The sequence below is a fragment of the Microplitis demolitor genome, chromosome 6 (genome assembly GCF_026212275.2).
Source record: "Microplitis demolitor isolate Queensland-Clemson2020A chromosome 6, iyMicDemo2.1a, whole genome shotgun sequence".
NCBI lineage: Eukaryota > Metazoa > Arthropoda > Insecta > Hymenoptera > Braconidae > Microplitis > Microplitis demolitor.
The window spans coordinates 380,465-398,016 of record NC_068550.1 but is presented as its reverse complement, the minus strand read 5'-3'; the positions used below and the strand labels follow the sequence as shown (position 1 = coordinate 398,016).

The following is a 17,552-nucleotide window of genomic DNA, read 5'->3' as shown; positions in this document are numbered from 1 at the left end:
AATACGAAACTTTAATTATTATTTATATAAATTATTTTATAATGCGGAAAATTGATATTATCAACGCATGATATTTTACTTTTTTCAAATTTTCAACACTTTGGCGCCATCTGGTGTTTTGTTACAACTTATGATTTATGCTTGCTCATTCAGTTTTTTAGGTTATATAATAATTAAATTAATTATTTAAACCTTTTTAGAACTTATTGATAAAAAAAAATGTTTATAATTTAAAAATTGATTCGTTTTTATAAATGAAAAATTTTTAAACGAGTCGACTGCACAGAAGCCTTTTTTTGGTAAAAATTTTGAAATTTATCATGAAAATTATTTTTCAATAATTTAAACAAGTAAAAAAAAATAACATATGAGTTATTAATAAATATTAATAACTACTCACCAATTTATAATTTGGGTGACAATGGCATGGAAACATCTAGATGCTTGGAGATGATCTTCGAAATTCTTCTTGATTGGAGATTTAAAAAAAATATTTGGGTCGTGAGTAATGAAGAAAATATTTACAACACGATGGATGATGATTTTTAATTTAAAAAGTATCAACTAATCATGGAAATGAAGAAAATGCAAAAAAATAGTAGACGTTGTCGCTGGCGGGAATGCTCAAGTTATGACGAAAAGCGGGAAAACAAAAGATTTAAAACCGAGCACTGCGCCATCTCTTTTCATTTTTAAAACTAACTTCGAATATTTTTTAATAAAAAAAAAAATTGAACATAAATAATTTTTTAAATTTAATGCTCGATAACTTTTATAAACAAAACAAATGTATTAATTCCTTTTACTCGATCAAAAATTCAATTAATAAATGGAATTTCGTTTACGCCATTAATCTTTTTTTGTACTTCGGTTCGTTAAAAATAAATTTTTATACTCGGTATGAAATTTTCAATTTAAAAAATTTGAATGTTTAGTTACTATTTATAAAGTGTAAACGCTTAATTAATTACACATTTATTATTATCACTGAATATTTAAATAAAATAGAATTACTTAAAAGTACGACGCAGTTTGACTCGCGTAAATACTCAGACAAGACAACGACGTTGAGGTTGATCAACAAGCTGCAGTTGCTTTCGTCCTTGAACACTACTGACGTCATTGTAGTCATGGTGATAACTCATCGTCTATTGGCTGTTTAAATTTTTTCAGCGCCATTTTTCTATGGCGCTAATATTCAAATATTTTATTTATACTTATAAAAAAGATAGTGACCAAATTTTATTATTTTTAAAGGATCAGGAAAAATTGTGAGATTTACTTAAAATTATTGATCTTTGTAGAACTGAATAGTTTAATTTAAATAAATTAATAATTAGGAGTGGGATAAGGAATAAAGTTGGTAAAAATAATCGATTTCTTTTTTTTTTTTTTTTTTTTTTAAATATCAACTATCATCTTTACCATTTATTCACACATTCAATCACGATATCAACTTACATTAATAATTACATAGATAACGTATGGAATGAAATTTATTGACTCGCGTGAAATGAAGAATGAATTTGTTAATAACAAAAAGGAAAAAAATAAAAATCAAAGTCATAAAAACAGCAGAAGTACTTTAAATTGAGATGATATAAAAATGACTTGTTCTCAATGCTCTGCTGGAGGTAATACTTAATAAAGTAAACAGTCTTTATGACTCAAGTCTTTAGAAATAACAATAAATAATTATAAAATAATATTTTTTGAAATTTAATCAACTTCTTCCATCCTTGAAGCTTCATCGTCGGGTTCTTCGATCGTAGGGGCATTATCTTCGCTAGCTTTTATCTCCTCCATCGGTACGTCATCATCATCATCTAATCCCAATCCTAATTTTATCATGCGGTAAATTCTTGCAGCATGGATTTGAGGATCTTCTAGTGCGAACCCTGATGACATCAATGCAGTTTCGAACAACAGCATCACCAAATCTTTCACCGACTTGTCGTGTTTGTCGGCTTCGATTTTCTGTCTGAGGTTTTCCATGATCGGATGGTCGGGATTTATTTCAAGATGTTTCTTAGCTGCCATGTATCCCATCGTCGAGGTGTCTCTCAAGGCCTGGGCTTTCATTATCCTTTCCATGTTGGCCGTCCATCCGTACTGTGAAGTGACGATACAGCAAGGGGAATCTACCAACCTGTTGGACACAACGACTTTTTCTACTTTCTTGTCCAGGATATCTTTGACAACTTTGCACAAGTTCTCAAACTTGGCTTTGTCTTCTTCCCTCTTTTTCTTCTCTTCCTCAGTCTCTGGTAGTTCTAGACCTTCTTTGGTAACTGACACCAATTGCTTACCATCATACTCCTTCAACTGCTGGACTACGTACTCATCAATTGGCTCAGTCATGTAGACAACTTCAAATCCACGTTTCTTTACTCGCTCAACAAATGAACTGTTAGATACCTGATCTCGGTTCTCACCAGTGATATAGTATACGTGCTTCTGGTTCTCCTTCATTCTGCCAACGTAGTCTTTGAGAGAGCACATGTCTTCGCCCGACGCCGATGTGTGGAACCTCAGAAGATCAGCCAATTTTTTGCGGTTAGATGAGTCCTCGTGGATACCAAGCTTCAAGTTCTTGGAGAATTGCTCGTAGAATTTTTTATAGTTCTCACCATCTTCAGCTAACTCTTCAAACAATTCTAAACATTTCTTGACCAAGTTTTTGCGAATAACTTTGAGAATTTTGTTTTGTTGGAGCATTTCACGAGAAATGTTAAGTGGAAGATCTTCACTGTCAACAATACCTCTGATGAAGTTGAGGTAATCGGGAATTATTTCTTCGCAGTTGTCCATGATGAAGACACGTCGCACATAGAGCTTGATGTTATTTTTACGTTTCTTGTTTTCGAATAAGTCGAAAGGTGCACGACGTGGAACAAATAGAAGAGCACGGAATTCAAGTTGACCTTCTACAGAAAAGTGTTTTACTGCTAAATGTTCTTCCCAGTCATTTGTCAAACTCTTGTAAAATTCGCCGTACTCTTCTTGGGTGATGTCATCAGGATTGCGAGTCCACAATGGCTTGGTCTTGTTCAATTCTTCATCTTCAGTGTACTTTTCTTTAATAGTCTTCTTCTTCTTTTTCTTTTTATCTTTTTCTTCCTCTTCATCATCATCACCAACATCCTCAATCTTGGGCTTGTCATCTTCGTTTTCATCAGCATCCTTCTTTTTCTCTTCTTCTTCTTCCTCGTCATCGCTCAATTCTTTTTCACGTTCTTTCTCAACTAACAATTTAATTGGATAGCCGATAAATTGTGAGTGTTTCTTGACAATTTCCTTAATCTTAGATTCTTCTAGGAATTCAGCTTGGTCTTCCTTGATGTGGAGGATTATCTTGGTACCACGACCCAAGGGTTCGCCGTTGTCAGGACGAATTGTGAATGAACCACCGGCAGAAGACTCCCACAAATACTGCTCGTCGTCATTGTGTTTAGACACAACAGATACTTTGTCAGCCACCAGGTAAGCCGAGTAAAAACCAACACCAAATTGACCAATCATAGAGATGTCTGCACCAGCTTGCAAAGCTTCCATGAAAGCTTTAGTACCGGATTTGGCGATGGTTCCCAAGTTATTCACCAGGTCTGATTTTGTCATACCAATACCACTGTAAAAATAAATTTATTTAGTTATTTTTACTATGTTAAAAAAAAATAATCTATTGAACATAAATATTTAAAAAATAATTTAATGTTTGTTATATTCACTCATTTTTAATTTTTGATAAATAATTGATGAAAATATTTACCTGTCAATGATGGTGAGAGTACGATCATTTTTGTTGGGTATAATCTTGATGAATAATTCTTTACAGCTATCAAGTTTTGATGGATCGGTAAGTGATTCATAACGAATTTTGTCAAGAGCCTATAGAACAAAAAAATAAAAATGTAATTATAAGAACTGCCGAGAAAAAAAAAATATAAATGTAAACATGCAAAAAATTAAAAAGAGCTCTAGGTTTTTTAAAAAAATTCAAAATTTATGAGTGAAACGGCTATCTTTAGTATCATAAAAAATTACTGGATAAAAAAAAAAGTTACTTACATCAGATGAGTTACTGATTAATTCACGAAGAAAGATTTCCTTGTTGGAGTAGAAGGTGTTGATGATCAAACTCATCAACTGGGCAATTTCAGCTTGGAAAGCAAAAGTCTCGGTTTCACCCTCGACAGCCATTTTCGTGTCTTCCTCAGGCATGGTCGTTTCTTTTGTTTTAACCGCTTCAGTTATTTTAAGATCGTTAAGCTCTTTAATGATCGTCGTCTTGAATAGATTTAATAATTAACACGCACAAATAAAAAGTCAGTAATAAGTTCGCTTGAGTTTATTTATATAAAAAGGCGCAGAGAGATACAGCTCTCCGTTGATTGCAATGTATATTTATCGCTTAGTGTCTCTTTTTCAAATGTGCCGACTGCGCGCCTCTTCGTCGTTTATATAGACTAGACAAGTTATCGAATGTTCTCGATGCCGACTGCAGAAACTCGGTCATAAAGTCCAGAACCTTCTATCAACTCACCGTCATTTCTTACATTTTTTAAATAAAACAAACATTTGCTGAGCTTTTATAAATATTCAAAAATTTATATTTTATTTATTAAATTTTTTCATCTATTAGAATAAATAAAAAAAAATTTTTTTTATTGGACGAAAGCTTATGCTGAAATTTATTTGACTCTCGTATTTATTGAGGTAAACGGAAATTCAAGTTTAACTGAAGAAAATTCTAGAATGATCGAAAATTTGCCGGTATGACAAAATAACAAATGACTAAATTTATTCTATATTATATAAATAATTCAATTTATTATTTTAGAAATAAGTAAATAATTTATTTATATATATCAAGTATTGACTTGAGAATATTCTCGAACGACGTAAAAATTCGAATATTAATTAATTTAAAAATAAAATAAAAATGAAATATTTTTAAATTAAAGGGAAAGAGCAAAAAAAAATTTCATGAGTTTTTATTTAGTTGTTTTGATTTTAAAAATTAAAATGCATATTGTTGTTGGGTCTAGTATGTTCGATTAAATTCTTCGGATAGTTGCATTATTGTTATAAATATATATGGTATATATATACGTATTTTGGGAAAAGGCAAGTTGATGTTCTCGAATGATCGTCATGCGAAAGATCTCGGTAATGACAGTAAAATATGATTATTTAAATTCATTTAAATAATTATACAGAGTATTTTTTATTAAAATAAAAAAAAAAATTAATTTATGTAATGTAAATAAATCAATAATATATTATTGCATCGAAACGGGACTAATAGCGCCATCTAGCAAATAATAAGCAGAAGTAAGTCGTTAAAATAGGTTCCGCTATTAAAATATGGCGTGAAAGCAGTCTCGCAGTCATCACGCGGGAGACTGGCTGATTTCTGCGCACGCGTATGTCTATTTTATCTCTACTACGCAGGCCGTTCCAACCGTCTCTACAACTACGCAAGCGTTCTGTGTCAAACTTCAGTTTACCGCCATTACATTAACTCGAACGTGTTAGTCGTGATTAAATAAATAAATTAACTGTTTTTTTGTTTAAATAAATTAAAACTCGGGTTTTTAAATATTCTCTATTACCTAAAGAACATTTCGTAATAATAATTTTATCGGTACGTAAAATATAATAACAATTAATTAAATCATCTCATTTTGCTCATTGTTCAATTGCCGGCGTCGTCGTCATTTGTTTTATTAATTTAACATTCATGATACTGAAGTTTGCCAACGTCTAATAATTTTTGAATTTTTTTTATCTTATTTATTTATTTTTAATAAATTGTTGAAAAAAAAAAAAATCTGAAAATTGTTAATTGTCTGCGAACTTCAGGATCATTAAAATCAATATAAATAATTATTATTATACCAAAGTATTTAAAAAGTATTAGTGAGTGTTTATGTATAAATGGGATTTTTTCTATCGCGTAATTGAAGTAAAAGTGTTTTTTATCATAACTTTTTATTCTGCCGTTGTGAAAAAGTTTAAAAATAGAATGTAGTTTTTTTTAAATTAAAAATTGTGGTTTATAAATAAGTGAGTGATAAATTTAAGTGTTTGTGTAAATAATATTAATAAGTATATTTTAATATGAATAACTATTCCAATTTCGTTCCCGAATTGAGCAAAATTAATTTATTACAAGTGTCTAAACTGTAAGTTTTTATTTTTTTTTTTTTTTAAATAATTCCTTATCTATTTTTTATGCTCTAGCAATAATCTATTGCTTACACTTATTTATTCAATTTATTACTTATAATTATTGATTTTTTTTTATAAAAAAAAATTTGAAACAAAATTTTTCGCGCCAAAAATATTTTGTTTAAAAAAGAACTTGAAGTAGAACTGAGAATAAATAGCTATCGTTTTATGAAAAAAGAAATTTTTTTTTTCTGAATGCTTCGACTAGAGGGAAGTCTTTTGATTTAAATATTAAATTATTGCTCTAGCTAATGAAAGTTTTAATTATTAGGATTAAGACATCAAGTAAACGGTGTTTCATCAGTCGAGTAGTCAATTTTCCACCAATGTCAGTCGGTCTTTTATCAGTCTGATGTAGCAAACCAGTCGGGAAGTTACCATCCCGCATTAATATTTTTTTTTAAATCTTGGCCTTTAAGCCCAAATATTCTTTCGTCCTTTTTTTTTTTTTTTTTTTTTTTTTTTTTTTTTTTTTTTTTTTTATTAAAATAACCGAGGTCTTAAGCCTTTATGGTTACTTTGATTACTTCAGGCGCGATAATTGAATTATCATTTTTAAATATTCAATAACTGTCTTAAATTACTCTGTATTTCAAATAAGAATTTGTCATCCTAAATGATAGTTTTTTAGATTAACCTACGGGAAAGGAATTTATATAAATTATTTAAATGATTATCAGATAAAAATTGATTTTCTTTCATCATTTTTATTTCAAAGGTATTTTATTAGTTAATATTATTTTTTTGTTTTTTCATTTTACCGTTACATTATTTATTCTACAATGTGTAATTAATTAATATTAAATACATTTTTTTAGAATTTGGTACTCTCAAAACGACTTGTATTTCTTATCACCGTTTAAGCTTTTCTCACTCTCTCTCTCTTTCTCTTGCCCGATTGTTATTTTTCCTTTACATTTTATTTTATAAATCATAACCGCAGTAATTAAAATTTAACTCCATATTTTATTTATTTATTTCATTGAGTTTATTATTTTTTATTCAGTCTACTACGATATTTTTTTTCTTATTAATTATATAAATCTTTAATTAAAGGGGTGCAAGGTTTACCAAGAATAGTGAGTCTTAATGACGAAAGAAACATTTTGTTTATATTTACGTGGAAAAATTCGAATTTAAATATTTATTCGCGCACAATGTTTAATTTTAGATTTATTAATATATATATATATATTTTTTTTTAATTATTCAAGTCCTTATTTTTTCATGGTCTACTATTTTATTATTTTAATCAATTAAAATAATTATTTAATCATAAATTAAATCACACAATAATTGAGTAAATGAATAATTTGAAAGGTCGCATAAATCAAATGATAAATATACTGTTTAAATATTTATTATCACCAAATATATCCTATCCAATATATTTATCAAAAAATTTATTAAATAAATTCCTTTCACACTCGATAAATATTTATTAATTAATATTTTTTATTAATTAAATATTTTATAATTAACTAACTTTACAATAATTTTGTTTCACTTTCTCTTACTGCGTGAATAAAAAAAAAAATTAACATACGTGGACATTTTATCGACGTAATTAATAAATAATAATAATAAATAATTTAAATATACAGTAAAATACTTATAGTTAAAATATAATATATATATAAAACAATGAGATAACGAATTTTATTATTAATCTAATGATAAATTGTTTAGTATGAAATTGCACTCATTCATTCGCTCAATCAATTGATCAGTTATTTAATTATTTAATGATTTTATTAAATCATTCGAATATATTCTATGTGCAAACGGCAAATGTGTTTATCCTAATAAAAATTTTGGGTCTGTTACAACCACACATTTTTATTCACTTCCTTTATTATTTTTATTTTATTTATTTATTTAGTTTTTTTTTTTCCGTCCATCTGATTGACTAAAAAGTGTAATAATATGAAGTTGGCAGTTTTCGTTAACGTTATTTGAACTGGTATATCATACACTTTGTCTTGGATCTTTTATTATTATTTTTTTTTTTCATTTTTTATTTTTTTTTTTGGCGATTAAAGTGAAATTTAAATAATTTTGCAAAAACATTTCAATAGAAACTGAAAAATAATAAGAAAATGAATTTAAAAATAAAAAAAGTAAATCGCCATGAGTATAAACATTGCTGCACATTACCCCAAAATTAATTTTAGCATTTGCATAAACACATTCACAATCCAGGGAATTTGAATGATTTTTAAAATTTAAATTTTAAAAATTAACTCACTCCTGCAGTTTACGCGGCTGTACTAAAGTCCACTTTCTAAACATTTTCTCTAGACATTTTTTAAATTATCGTTTTATTTATACATACACATATATATTATATTTATATATGTTAATATTAAATTTTATTTAAACTTTATCAATTAATCAATTTATTTATTTATTACCATCCTATTTAAAGTTGTTTTTATCTAAATATGTGCGAACAATCACGTATGTGCACTACATATTTGCATATTGTATAATATTTATTTATGTATTTATATATATTTATATATTAATTTCACAGTATTTTTAATGCATGATAATAATAATAATACTCTGTATAAAACTTGTATGTACAAGATGTGACTGTATTTTAAATATTTTTAAATTTAGTAATAGTTACTTTTGTTAATTAAGTGAGGGTTTAATCGAGCTGGGCTGACTTTATTTTAAATAGTTAAGGATTCCTCCGTAGTCCTATTTTATTAACCTTTTAATTATTTTATTTAAATATCTACGCATTAAGTGCCCAGAAATTTTAATCCTACCAGAGGACAGAGACTCACTCGGATTCGTACGACGCGACAATTTATTTTTATTCAAAGTAATAATAAACCATTTTTTATCAATTACTTTCGTTTTTAAATTTGCCTCTAAACAATAAGCTAATTTAACAATTTTATCAATTAAATTTATTATTATTTAATTATCGCGTCACACGATTTTTTTTTTTTTTTTATTTAATTTCATAAACTTAAAACATAAGCATTCTATTTGTAGAATATATCACAACGATAAACGACTAAAATTACATCTCTTATCATTTTCATCATTCACTCATTTTTTTTTATTTTTATTTTTTTTTTTTTTTTTTACTATCATAGAGACTCCAAATAGATAACGTATATATAACTATTGAATTGTATATTTAAAAAAATAACAGACGGTTAATTTTATTTTAAACTTTAAATTAAAATAAATCAATGTGATTAATTTTTTTTTCTTTTATGATAACCATAAATATTCAATTGGTAAAATTCATCGTCTGTTAATTTTTTTAACGATTCTTGTAACAATTATATAACAATACTGAAGTGATTGTGACTATACAAATAAATACAAAATGAAAAAAAGATAAATAACTTATTAAAATTATTCGTCTGACAATTTTCAAATATTTTAATAAATTATTTATCTTCTGTCTTTTTATTTTACGGAGCATTTATTTTAGTTAACTATTTATTATTTTACATTTATATCGAGTTTATTTTATTTAACGGACGTCTATATCGTCAATATAAATATTTTAATATTTATTAATTAAATTACAGACTTAGAAAATCCATAACTCAAACAAATTTAAATTAAAAATAATTTACAGATAAAGTAAATAAATTTATATATATATATTATACGCGACTTTATACGATAACTATTTTTATCCATATTATTCATTATTATTATTATTATTTCTATTGATCTGTAGATAGAAAAATTTATATATTTAACTATTTATTCATTATTATTATTCGTGAGTTTGTTTTTAATTTTTGAGTATTAAAAAAAAGCTTAAGGAAGTTGAGAGGATTGGATATATATATATATATATATATATATATATATATATATATATATATATATATATATATATATATATAAATATATGTATATATTTATATTATTCGTTGATAAATATTTCACGTGCTGATTCTATTGTTAATTATAATTATAATAATATATTTTTGAGATCCTTTAGTTTTTATAAGTCGAGGCAGACAATTTATCAAATAAATAAATTAAAAAAGAGTGAATTTAATTTATTGATAAAGAGGAAGCTTGAGAACAAAATCACTCTCGCAACGTTTTTTATTTATTTTCTTTCGACTCTAATCACTCTCAGTCTTTTTATTTTTTCATTTTTTTTTTATCTTATTCTTGTTGTAGTTTTACAGTGTATTCGTGAATAGTATGAGAGTTATATGAAAGAGAAAATAGAGATCATGAAATGAGTGAGTGAGTACTAGAGAATGAGATAGACAAAGAAGCCAGGGTGTGTCTGGTCGATATCCTGAATGGCAAGTTTCCACATCCCAGCGTCCTCGCTTTGCTTCGCACTAACTGAAAATAATATAAAGAAAAGGAAAAAAAAATATATATGAAAAAGAAAAAATAAAAATAAAATAATGCGCTGATGGGAGTAAAAAAAAAAATAAAAGAAAATAAATATAAAAATGAGGAAGATAAAGACTGAGAGTGAGTAGGAGATAAATTAAGCTTGCACGTTGACGTCAAGAAGTAAAAAATATCTCGTAATAATAAATAATTAAAAGTTTAGTAAAATTAACATTACAATTATCACTATTTTGTCATTTATTTATTACAGTAATTGAATTTAATTTATTGAATTAATAACAAAAGTTAAAGAATTAAAAATCCGAGGAGCCTTGATCCCTAGCCTCGGGAAATATTTAACACGAAGCATCGATGACCAGTGGAAGGCGTTAATTAAATATATTTTATTATACATAGATATTTAGGAATATAAATCGTAGGAAATATCGTCGAGTTTCGTTGCTTCGTGACATTTATTTACGCGCCAAATAATTAATCCAATTATTAAATAATAAAAAAATATAACTAATTAAATATTTCCCGAGCCGATTATCACACGCTTACAATCCAAGTAATTTTATAAATATATGTGTATCTATATATATATTTATATCTACAAACGTACCAATTTATCGATAATCCTCAATAATTATCTTTATAATTCTATTCTACCTGATTAAATAAAATTAACGATTTGATGATAATAATAATAATAATAATTATTATTATAAATTTCTTTGGTAATTAATAATTAATAAACATTATATATGTATTTTATAATTAAGTAATAATAATAATCAATTAACATTCTCGTCAGTCTCGAGTCATACACAGACATGTGTAATAATCAACAATTATTACAACCGTTCCACTAACTAATAACTAATTACATATATTACGTGATAACAATCATATTTATCCTCATGCTTTATTCAATCAACCTTTAATTATTATTATTATTTTTATTGTATATGTAAATTTTTTATAATATTAATTTATTAAATAAATAAAATTGTGGAAACGTAAAAAATATTAAACTTAAAAAAAAAAAAAAAAAAAAAAAAAAAAAAAAAAACACTTGTCACTTTAAATATTTATCATTTACAAATAGCAGTTCCACCGAATAAACTTGGCATTGTCCACTAATTATAATAATATTTAATCACTTGTATCAAATCGTTCATTTATTTTATTAATTTATTTATTTATTTAATTATAATTGGTTAAAAAAAAAATTTAGTAGCAAGTTGAGCCACGATTATGCCTATAATCGAATGCTTAAATTTTAATAATAATAATAATAATAAACTACAGTGGCTAAATTGACGTATTTATACCGAAAAAATTTATTATTATTTATTTATTAATATATATAATAACTGCTTTTACGACGTATCTATAGAGATATACTGGCAATGCTTTTAAAGGTATATCGTATATATATGTATATATATATATATATCATGTGTTGTATATTAATCAATATTTGTGTGATGTGCAGGGTGATTTCTAATGATTACATTTAGTTAGAAAATTTTTAGAGGTAATGGTTGATTTTTATAAACGAGAGTTATTCAAAAGCATATATAATTTTTAATATTTTATTTTTTTTTAACTTCTATACTATATAAACTTTAATATCTATGTCCGAACCGATTTTAGAAAAAATAAAAAATTAAAAAATTGTCAATTTAGCGAGCACTCTGCACACCGACACATACATTAATCGATACATAACATTATTTGTATATATATCTATATATATATATATGTATATTTATATTCATAATATTAATATAATACATCTATATTTATATATTTATATTCGTCTCTGAAGGCTTTCGCGGCACTGTACACACCGTTGCAATGTAATAACAAAGTCTTCGCACTCGCCTCGTATTTTCAATTATTTTTCACCATATTTAACATATACATTATTATTATTATTATATTTATTATTAGTATTAGTATTACTATTATTATTTATTTTTTTCTTCACATTTTTCATATATTTCCGTCCATGCTTTATTATTACGGCTCGACATGCTTCAGTCTTCATTGCGCTTAACGATCGCAGAATTTTGACTCCTGCACTTAAATATTTCACAGATATTTTAATTTTGTCTAATACTTCCTTTATGAGCATATTTTTTTTTATTTTATTTTATTTTTTTTTTTTCATTTTTATTATTATTTAAACAACCTACGAGGTTAATAATCAATTATTATTATTTTTTCTTTTAAAATCCTCCATTTAGTAGGCTATGAAGTCACTTCGGCGATCGTGTTTGCGTTTTTTCCCCGAGGAAAAAAAAAGTCATTGAGCGTAGACCATTTGATACGCCGGTTTTGGCCGGCAGTGGTCATGTTTTTTTTTTTTTTTTGGTTTTATGTATTTATTTAAATATTTTATTAATTTTTAAAATTAATAATTCATCACGTATTATTTAAATTAATAAATCATTTCCTTTAATTAAAGGACAGTTTAAAATTCTTATTTTATAATAATTAATTTTTATTTATTTTTTTTTTTGATGATTGGACGACGCGACGAGTGAGTGTCGCACAGTGCCTGAAAGTCGTAATTAGTCACAGCACGGTTTTAGTACAATAATTTTATTTAAAAATTATTTATTTTATTTGTTGAACATTTAAATCCCGTGATGGCGATTTATTAGCTCGGTAATCTTGACGAAGAGATTTATTTGATTTAGATGAGCGTTTTGTTTATTTAGCTTCCTCCAGTAGTACCAGATCGTCCGCAACAACGTCACTTATGTGCAGATAAATAATCCAGTACATTAGATTGAAGCAGACAAAACACACGGGAAATACAATTCGTGAATATTTGTCGATATCCGAAGGTGTGATACCTGTAAAAATTACACGTTTCTTTGCTATGCGGGTGTAAATACTGTCGTCTCAGAACTATGCAAGACGTTTCTTGTAATAAAGCTGTTTACATTGCATTTAATTATTTATTATAATTTTTAATACATAATTGTGATCAACTATAGCCAATATAATAATTAATAATAATAAATTTAGTGCAGGACATTCATTGCTTGCCAGTAAATAAAATAAATTAAAAATTTAATTATTAAATACTTTTTTATATTACTTAAGCTTTTATTAAATATATTAATTAAATTATTAAGTGTCGTAATTAAATAAAATGAGACAGTTTATTTCAAGTATACGTCCCTTATAATTCGTGGTGATAAATAGGTATAAAAAACGAAGAGAAACCTACATGGCGTACCGTAGAGCTTGCTGATGTCTTTGGTCGGATGAATCAGATGCTGGGGTGCTGGTGGTGCTTCTTCATCGGCCCGGCCATTGATAGTGTTCTCAAGTGTGCCGCCTTTACTGTGTGCCTTTGGGTCGTGCACCTTGAACCGCACCTCCTGGACAACACGGGACCACTTACAAGAGACACGGCAGTTCGCCATGGGGTGTCCGATTTATGGATCATCCCCTTACTTTTTTGGCTTTACATGCAACACTGGGAGTGGCTACAGCTTTCGTTTCATTTTTTTATTTAAATATCGATCATTTTTATTATCAACTTGACACTTGGTGTATTTTTTGTTTCAGTGATATTTTTGTGCGTGTAAGCAGGCGGTAATCAAATCAAGTGCAAAAAAAAGCGAGAATCGTGTTTGGTGAGTAATTTTATTAAAACTCTTTTGATTTATTATTTTAATAATATACCAGAAAAATTAATTAGATTGAATTTAATTAATATATTAATAAATTTAAAAACAAAAAAAATAAAGATGTTTCAATTCAAGTATTCACGAGTAAAAAGGTTTGTTAATAATTTCGAGTACTTGAAAATGAATTGAAAATGTTTGTAAAAAAAAACGGTTGAATTTTTTTCCGACGCCGTTGGCTCTGTTCTCCATCGACAAATTTAATCTCAATCCAGGAGTAGTCTGCCACACGAATAATTAATTCGTTCTCTAATTAAAGCACTTTTTGCAGTTTGTTCCAGACATTTCGTTTAGTTTGTGTTTTGTCATTGTATATTTGTTTATTTCATTTATTTATATACATGTGTCCCTACTTAAAAGTTTTAGAGTACTCTCGGATTTATTTTTTATTATTTACTCTATCCGTATCGTCCAGTTGTTTTTGTTTGCTTTTAATATTAATAATTGAAAAAATTCCATTTAATTTATTTAATTAAAAGTAACGAGTTTAGTTTTTTTTATTTTTATTTTAAATAAGACAAAATAATCTAGTGAGTGATTTTTTAATTGATAAATTTAATTTAAATTAATAAGATTGTTGAAATAAAAAGACAAGTTAACTGTGTAGTGGTTTTAACGCACATGCAAGTGAGTAAACGAGGGTAGTAATTGATAGACTCAATTATTTAAACTTAATTAACTAATTTCTCAAGGGGAAATGTAGTCAGAACGACTTGCCGACTGTCCGTTTGTAGTACTACTGTTTCTGTTTTGTGCTCGTAAATTACTCGGTCTTACCAACACTAAGTACTTGTCTTCTTAAGCTTTATTTATTTTATTTTTATTTAAACTTTTATTTAACAGTCCGGTCAAAGAAAAAGTACATAGCTTTTATCAATTCCACGAGTATTTTTATTTCCCTCGTAAATAAACTTTGGTACAATCTTTAAAAACTTTTTTATAATTTACATCAAATTACGCGGTTAAATTTTTATTAATTAAATTCATAATTAGCCTAGTTCTCTATCTACAAAATAAATAAATAAATTCAAGTGGCAAGTTGATTTCGGTAACTGATTTCCAATAAACTCCGCAAAAAGGTTTTAGATAACTGGACGAAAAAAATCCGACATAAAGGTGAGGACAAAAAAAAATTACCGGGCATTTCCCAAAAAAAAAACCGTCCAACTTTTACTCACAGTTTGTTTAGGCGCATGATCACCATGATCACCAGGTACACCTGGTGGTCCTGGATTTTCCCTCGCAGCTTTCATACTCTCAGCTATTTTTTGGAACCTATTCTTGCGCATCTGGATCCTCTTAGCCATGTAACCGACCGTGGCGTACTCTGTGAATCAATAACAGCCATTTTACACCGTATTTAACTCTCTCATCAAATCTCTTTTCTTCCTTCTTAAAAGAACTCAAAAAAACAAAAATAAAAAAAAAAAAAAAAAAAAAAAAAAAATGAAAAAAAAAAAAAAAACAACAATAAATCCAAATAAAGCATCCATTATTTAAATACAAAAACAAACAAGTGCAATAATTTTATCGGATGATATTTTCGATGACAAATTCTTTATCATTATTATTAATATTAATATTATTACAATAATTATTATTATTATTGTTATTATGTTATCCTTAGAGTAGTGAATTGTTCAAAGTAATGTCGAACTCATTAGTAACATTTAAGTCTTAAGTAAAGTGTTGGAGAGAGAGCTTTGCTCCTTTATCCATCGACGAGGTTAACTTTTGTACATGAAAGGAATAGAATAAGCTTTAAAGCTTATCTCTTTGGCAACTGCCTTTTGTCTCTCATTGTTGTAGTAGTTGTAGTCGGTACTAGTGGTAGTAAAGCTTTACTCCATCAAGAGAATAACTAATTTTGTTTGTCTTTTTGATTTTCTCGACTAACTAATTCCATCTTACCTTTACCCCATCAATGCTGCACTTTGTATCATCTTTACCTTTTCAATGTTTAGTGTGTCCTATGTCTGTGTATTAGTATGTAAATGTATGTATATATATATATATGTATATATCGTATCGTATCTTGTATCACTTGAGCTGAGTGTTAGATAACCCCAATGGCTCATAACGGTTCGCCGATTCACAATGTAATTTTACCACCGGAAACTTGATCCAGAAGTTTAGTTCTCTCTACTCTACGAGCCCCTTGTTTCCTCATCAGAGCCAGAGACCCAGAGCCGCCGCCAGGATGAGAAGAAGGAGGAAGAAAGCCCACTTGACGACGTATACAGTACATAGCAGCATGTACACTTGAATTATTGAGTAAAGAGTAAGAAGTACCTGTAAATACACTTGTACACTGATGGACCAATCTACTAACCCGAGTTGATTGAGAGCTGTCCTAAGCACGATCCCACATCAATCCACGATTCATTCCTTCAATTTCTTCTTCTTCACTTTATTCCCCTCATTTTTTTTTATGCATTTTTTTTTGGGACTAGTCTATTTCTACCATGACTTTATTTTTTTTTCTTTTTACTAAACTACTTTGACAAGAGGTAGTGGTTCTCTTTAGACTCATCAATAATAGTCAACCGGTACCTCTTTTAGTTACAAAAAAAAAAAAAAAAAAAAAAAAAAAAAAGTAATATAATAACTAATTAGGCAAGTACGTGCTTAAAAGTGGTTAATAAATTTCTAATAAAGCAAAATAATTTCCCTAAGGTGAAATATAATACCTTATTCGGCAATGACTTTAGGCTTACGGACAGTAGTGTAGTAGCGAGAGTGTGGGGAATTATAATTAGCAGTGATAGTACGGGAATCGGGGAATACCAGCAATGTTTAATGAGGAGACAGTAGGCGGCTTAATTAAGAGTGTCGGGAACATGGTGTGAGACTGGTGTGTGACGATTGCAGCTTGCGTCATAAAATATACTTGTGTGTTGTATGTGTAGCTATGTTCATAACAGGTTTATCAACCGAGACGGAAAGTTATGGATAACAAAGAAAAGTGATTGAGGATTATGTATTGGTTATTATTATTATTCTCATTATTATTATTAATATTATTATTATTATTATTATTACGGTAAAGGTAGAGGTATGCAAAGTAAAGGAAAGTTGGTTTATTTCTAGCGAGCATTCTCCCGTTAAATTAATCGAGCTTGTGATGATGATGGTATTTCACACTTTTGTATATATGTATATATACATTGGTCTTTATCATCTAGTGACCGGGTCATTGAGATGGATTTTTCGTTGTCCATGCAACGATAGGCAAGAGAATATGTATATCTATATATA

The 17,552-nt window shown here is 27.5% G+C and overlaps 2 protein-coding genes across 3 annotated transcripts in view; both read right to left on the bottom strand.

The window, feature by feature from the left end:
* Positions 1 to 1,413: 1,413 nt before the first annotated feature.
* On the bottom strand, positions 1,414 to 4,468 carry LOC103572801 (heat shock protein 83). The gene is made up of 3 exons (XM_008551581.3): positions 4,069 to 4,468; positions 3,770 to 3,888; positions 1,414 to 3,628 (listed from the first exon to the last, which is right to left on the bottom strand). Exons 1-3 carry the CDS (start codon positions 4,219 to 4,221, stop codon positions 1,720 to 1,722), a joined length of 2,181 nt encoding a protein of 726 aa, XP_008549803.1. The 5' UTR covers positions 4,222 to 4,468; the 3' UTR covers positions 1,414 to 1,719.
* Positions 4,469 to 13,132: 8,664 nt separating this feature from the next.
* The window catches only part of LOC103572802 (gamma-aminobutyric acid receptor subunit beta), a 74,085-nt gene continuing 69,665 nt past the window's right edge, over positions 13,133 to 17,552 (bottom strand). Inside the window, exons 8-10 of one of the 2 annotated variants that reach the window (XM_008551582.1) lie at positions 15,473 to 15,621; positions 13,832 to 13,985; positions 13,133 to 13,451 (exon numbers count right to left, since the gene is read on the bottom strand). In XM_008551582.1, coding sequence (XP_008549804.1) covers positions 13,306 to 13,451; positions 13,832 to 13,985; positions 15,473 to 15,621 — 449 coding nt within the window. In that variant the 3' untranslated portion in view covers positions 13,133 to 13,305. The remainder of the gene's footprint in view (positions 13,452 to 13,831; positions 13,986 to 15,472; positions 15,622 to 17,552) is intronic. The other variant, XM_008551583.1, reaches the window with a different exon arrangement.

Bases quoted from the DNA above. Each gene is read 5' to 3' on its own strand.
- LOC103572801 (XM_008551581.3), bottom strand. From the start codon at position 4,221: ATGCCTGAGGAAGACACGAAAATGGCTGTCGAGGGTGAAACCGAGACT. The intron at 3,889-4,068 runs GTAAGTAACTTT...TTTGTTCTATAG, and splicing joins TAATCAGTAACTCATCTGAT to GCTCTTGACAAAATTCGTTA. The intron at 3,629-3,769 runs GTAAATATTTTC...TTATTTTTACAG, and splicing joins ACTCTCACCATCATTGACAG to TGGTATTGGTATGACAAAAT.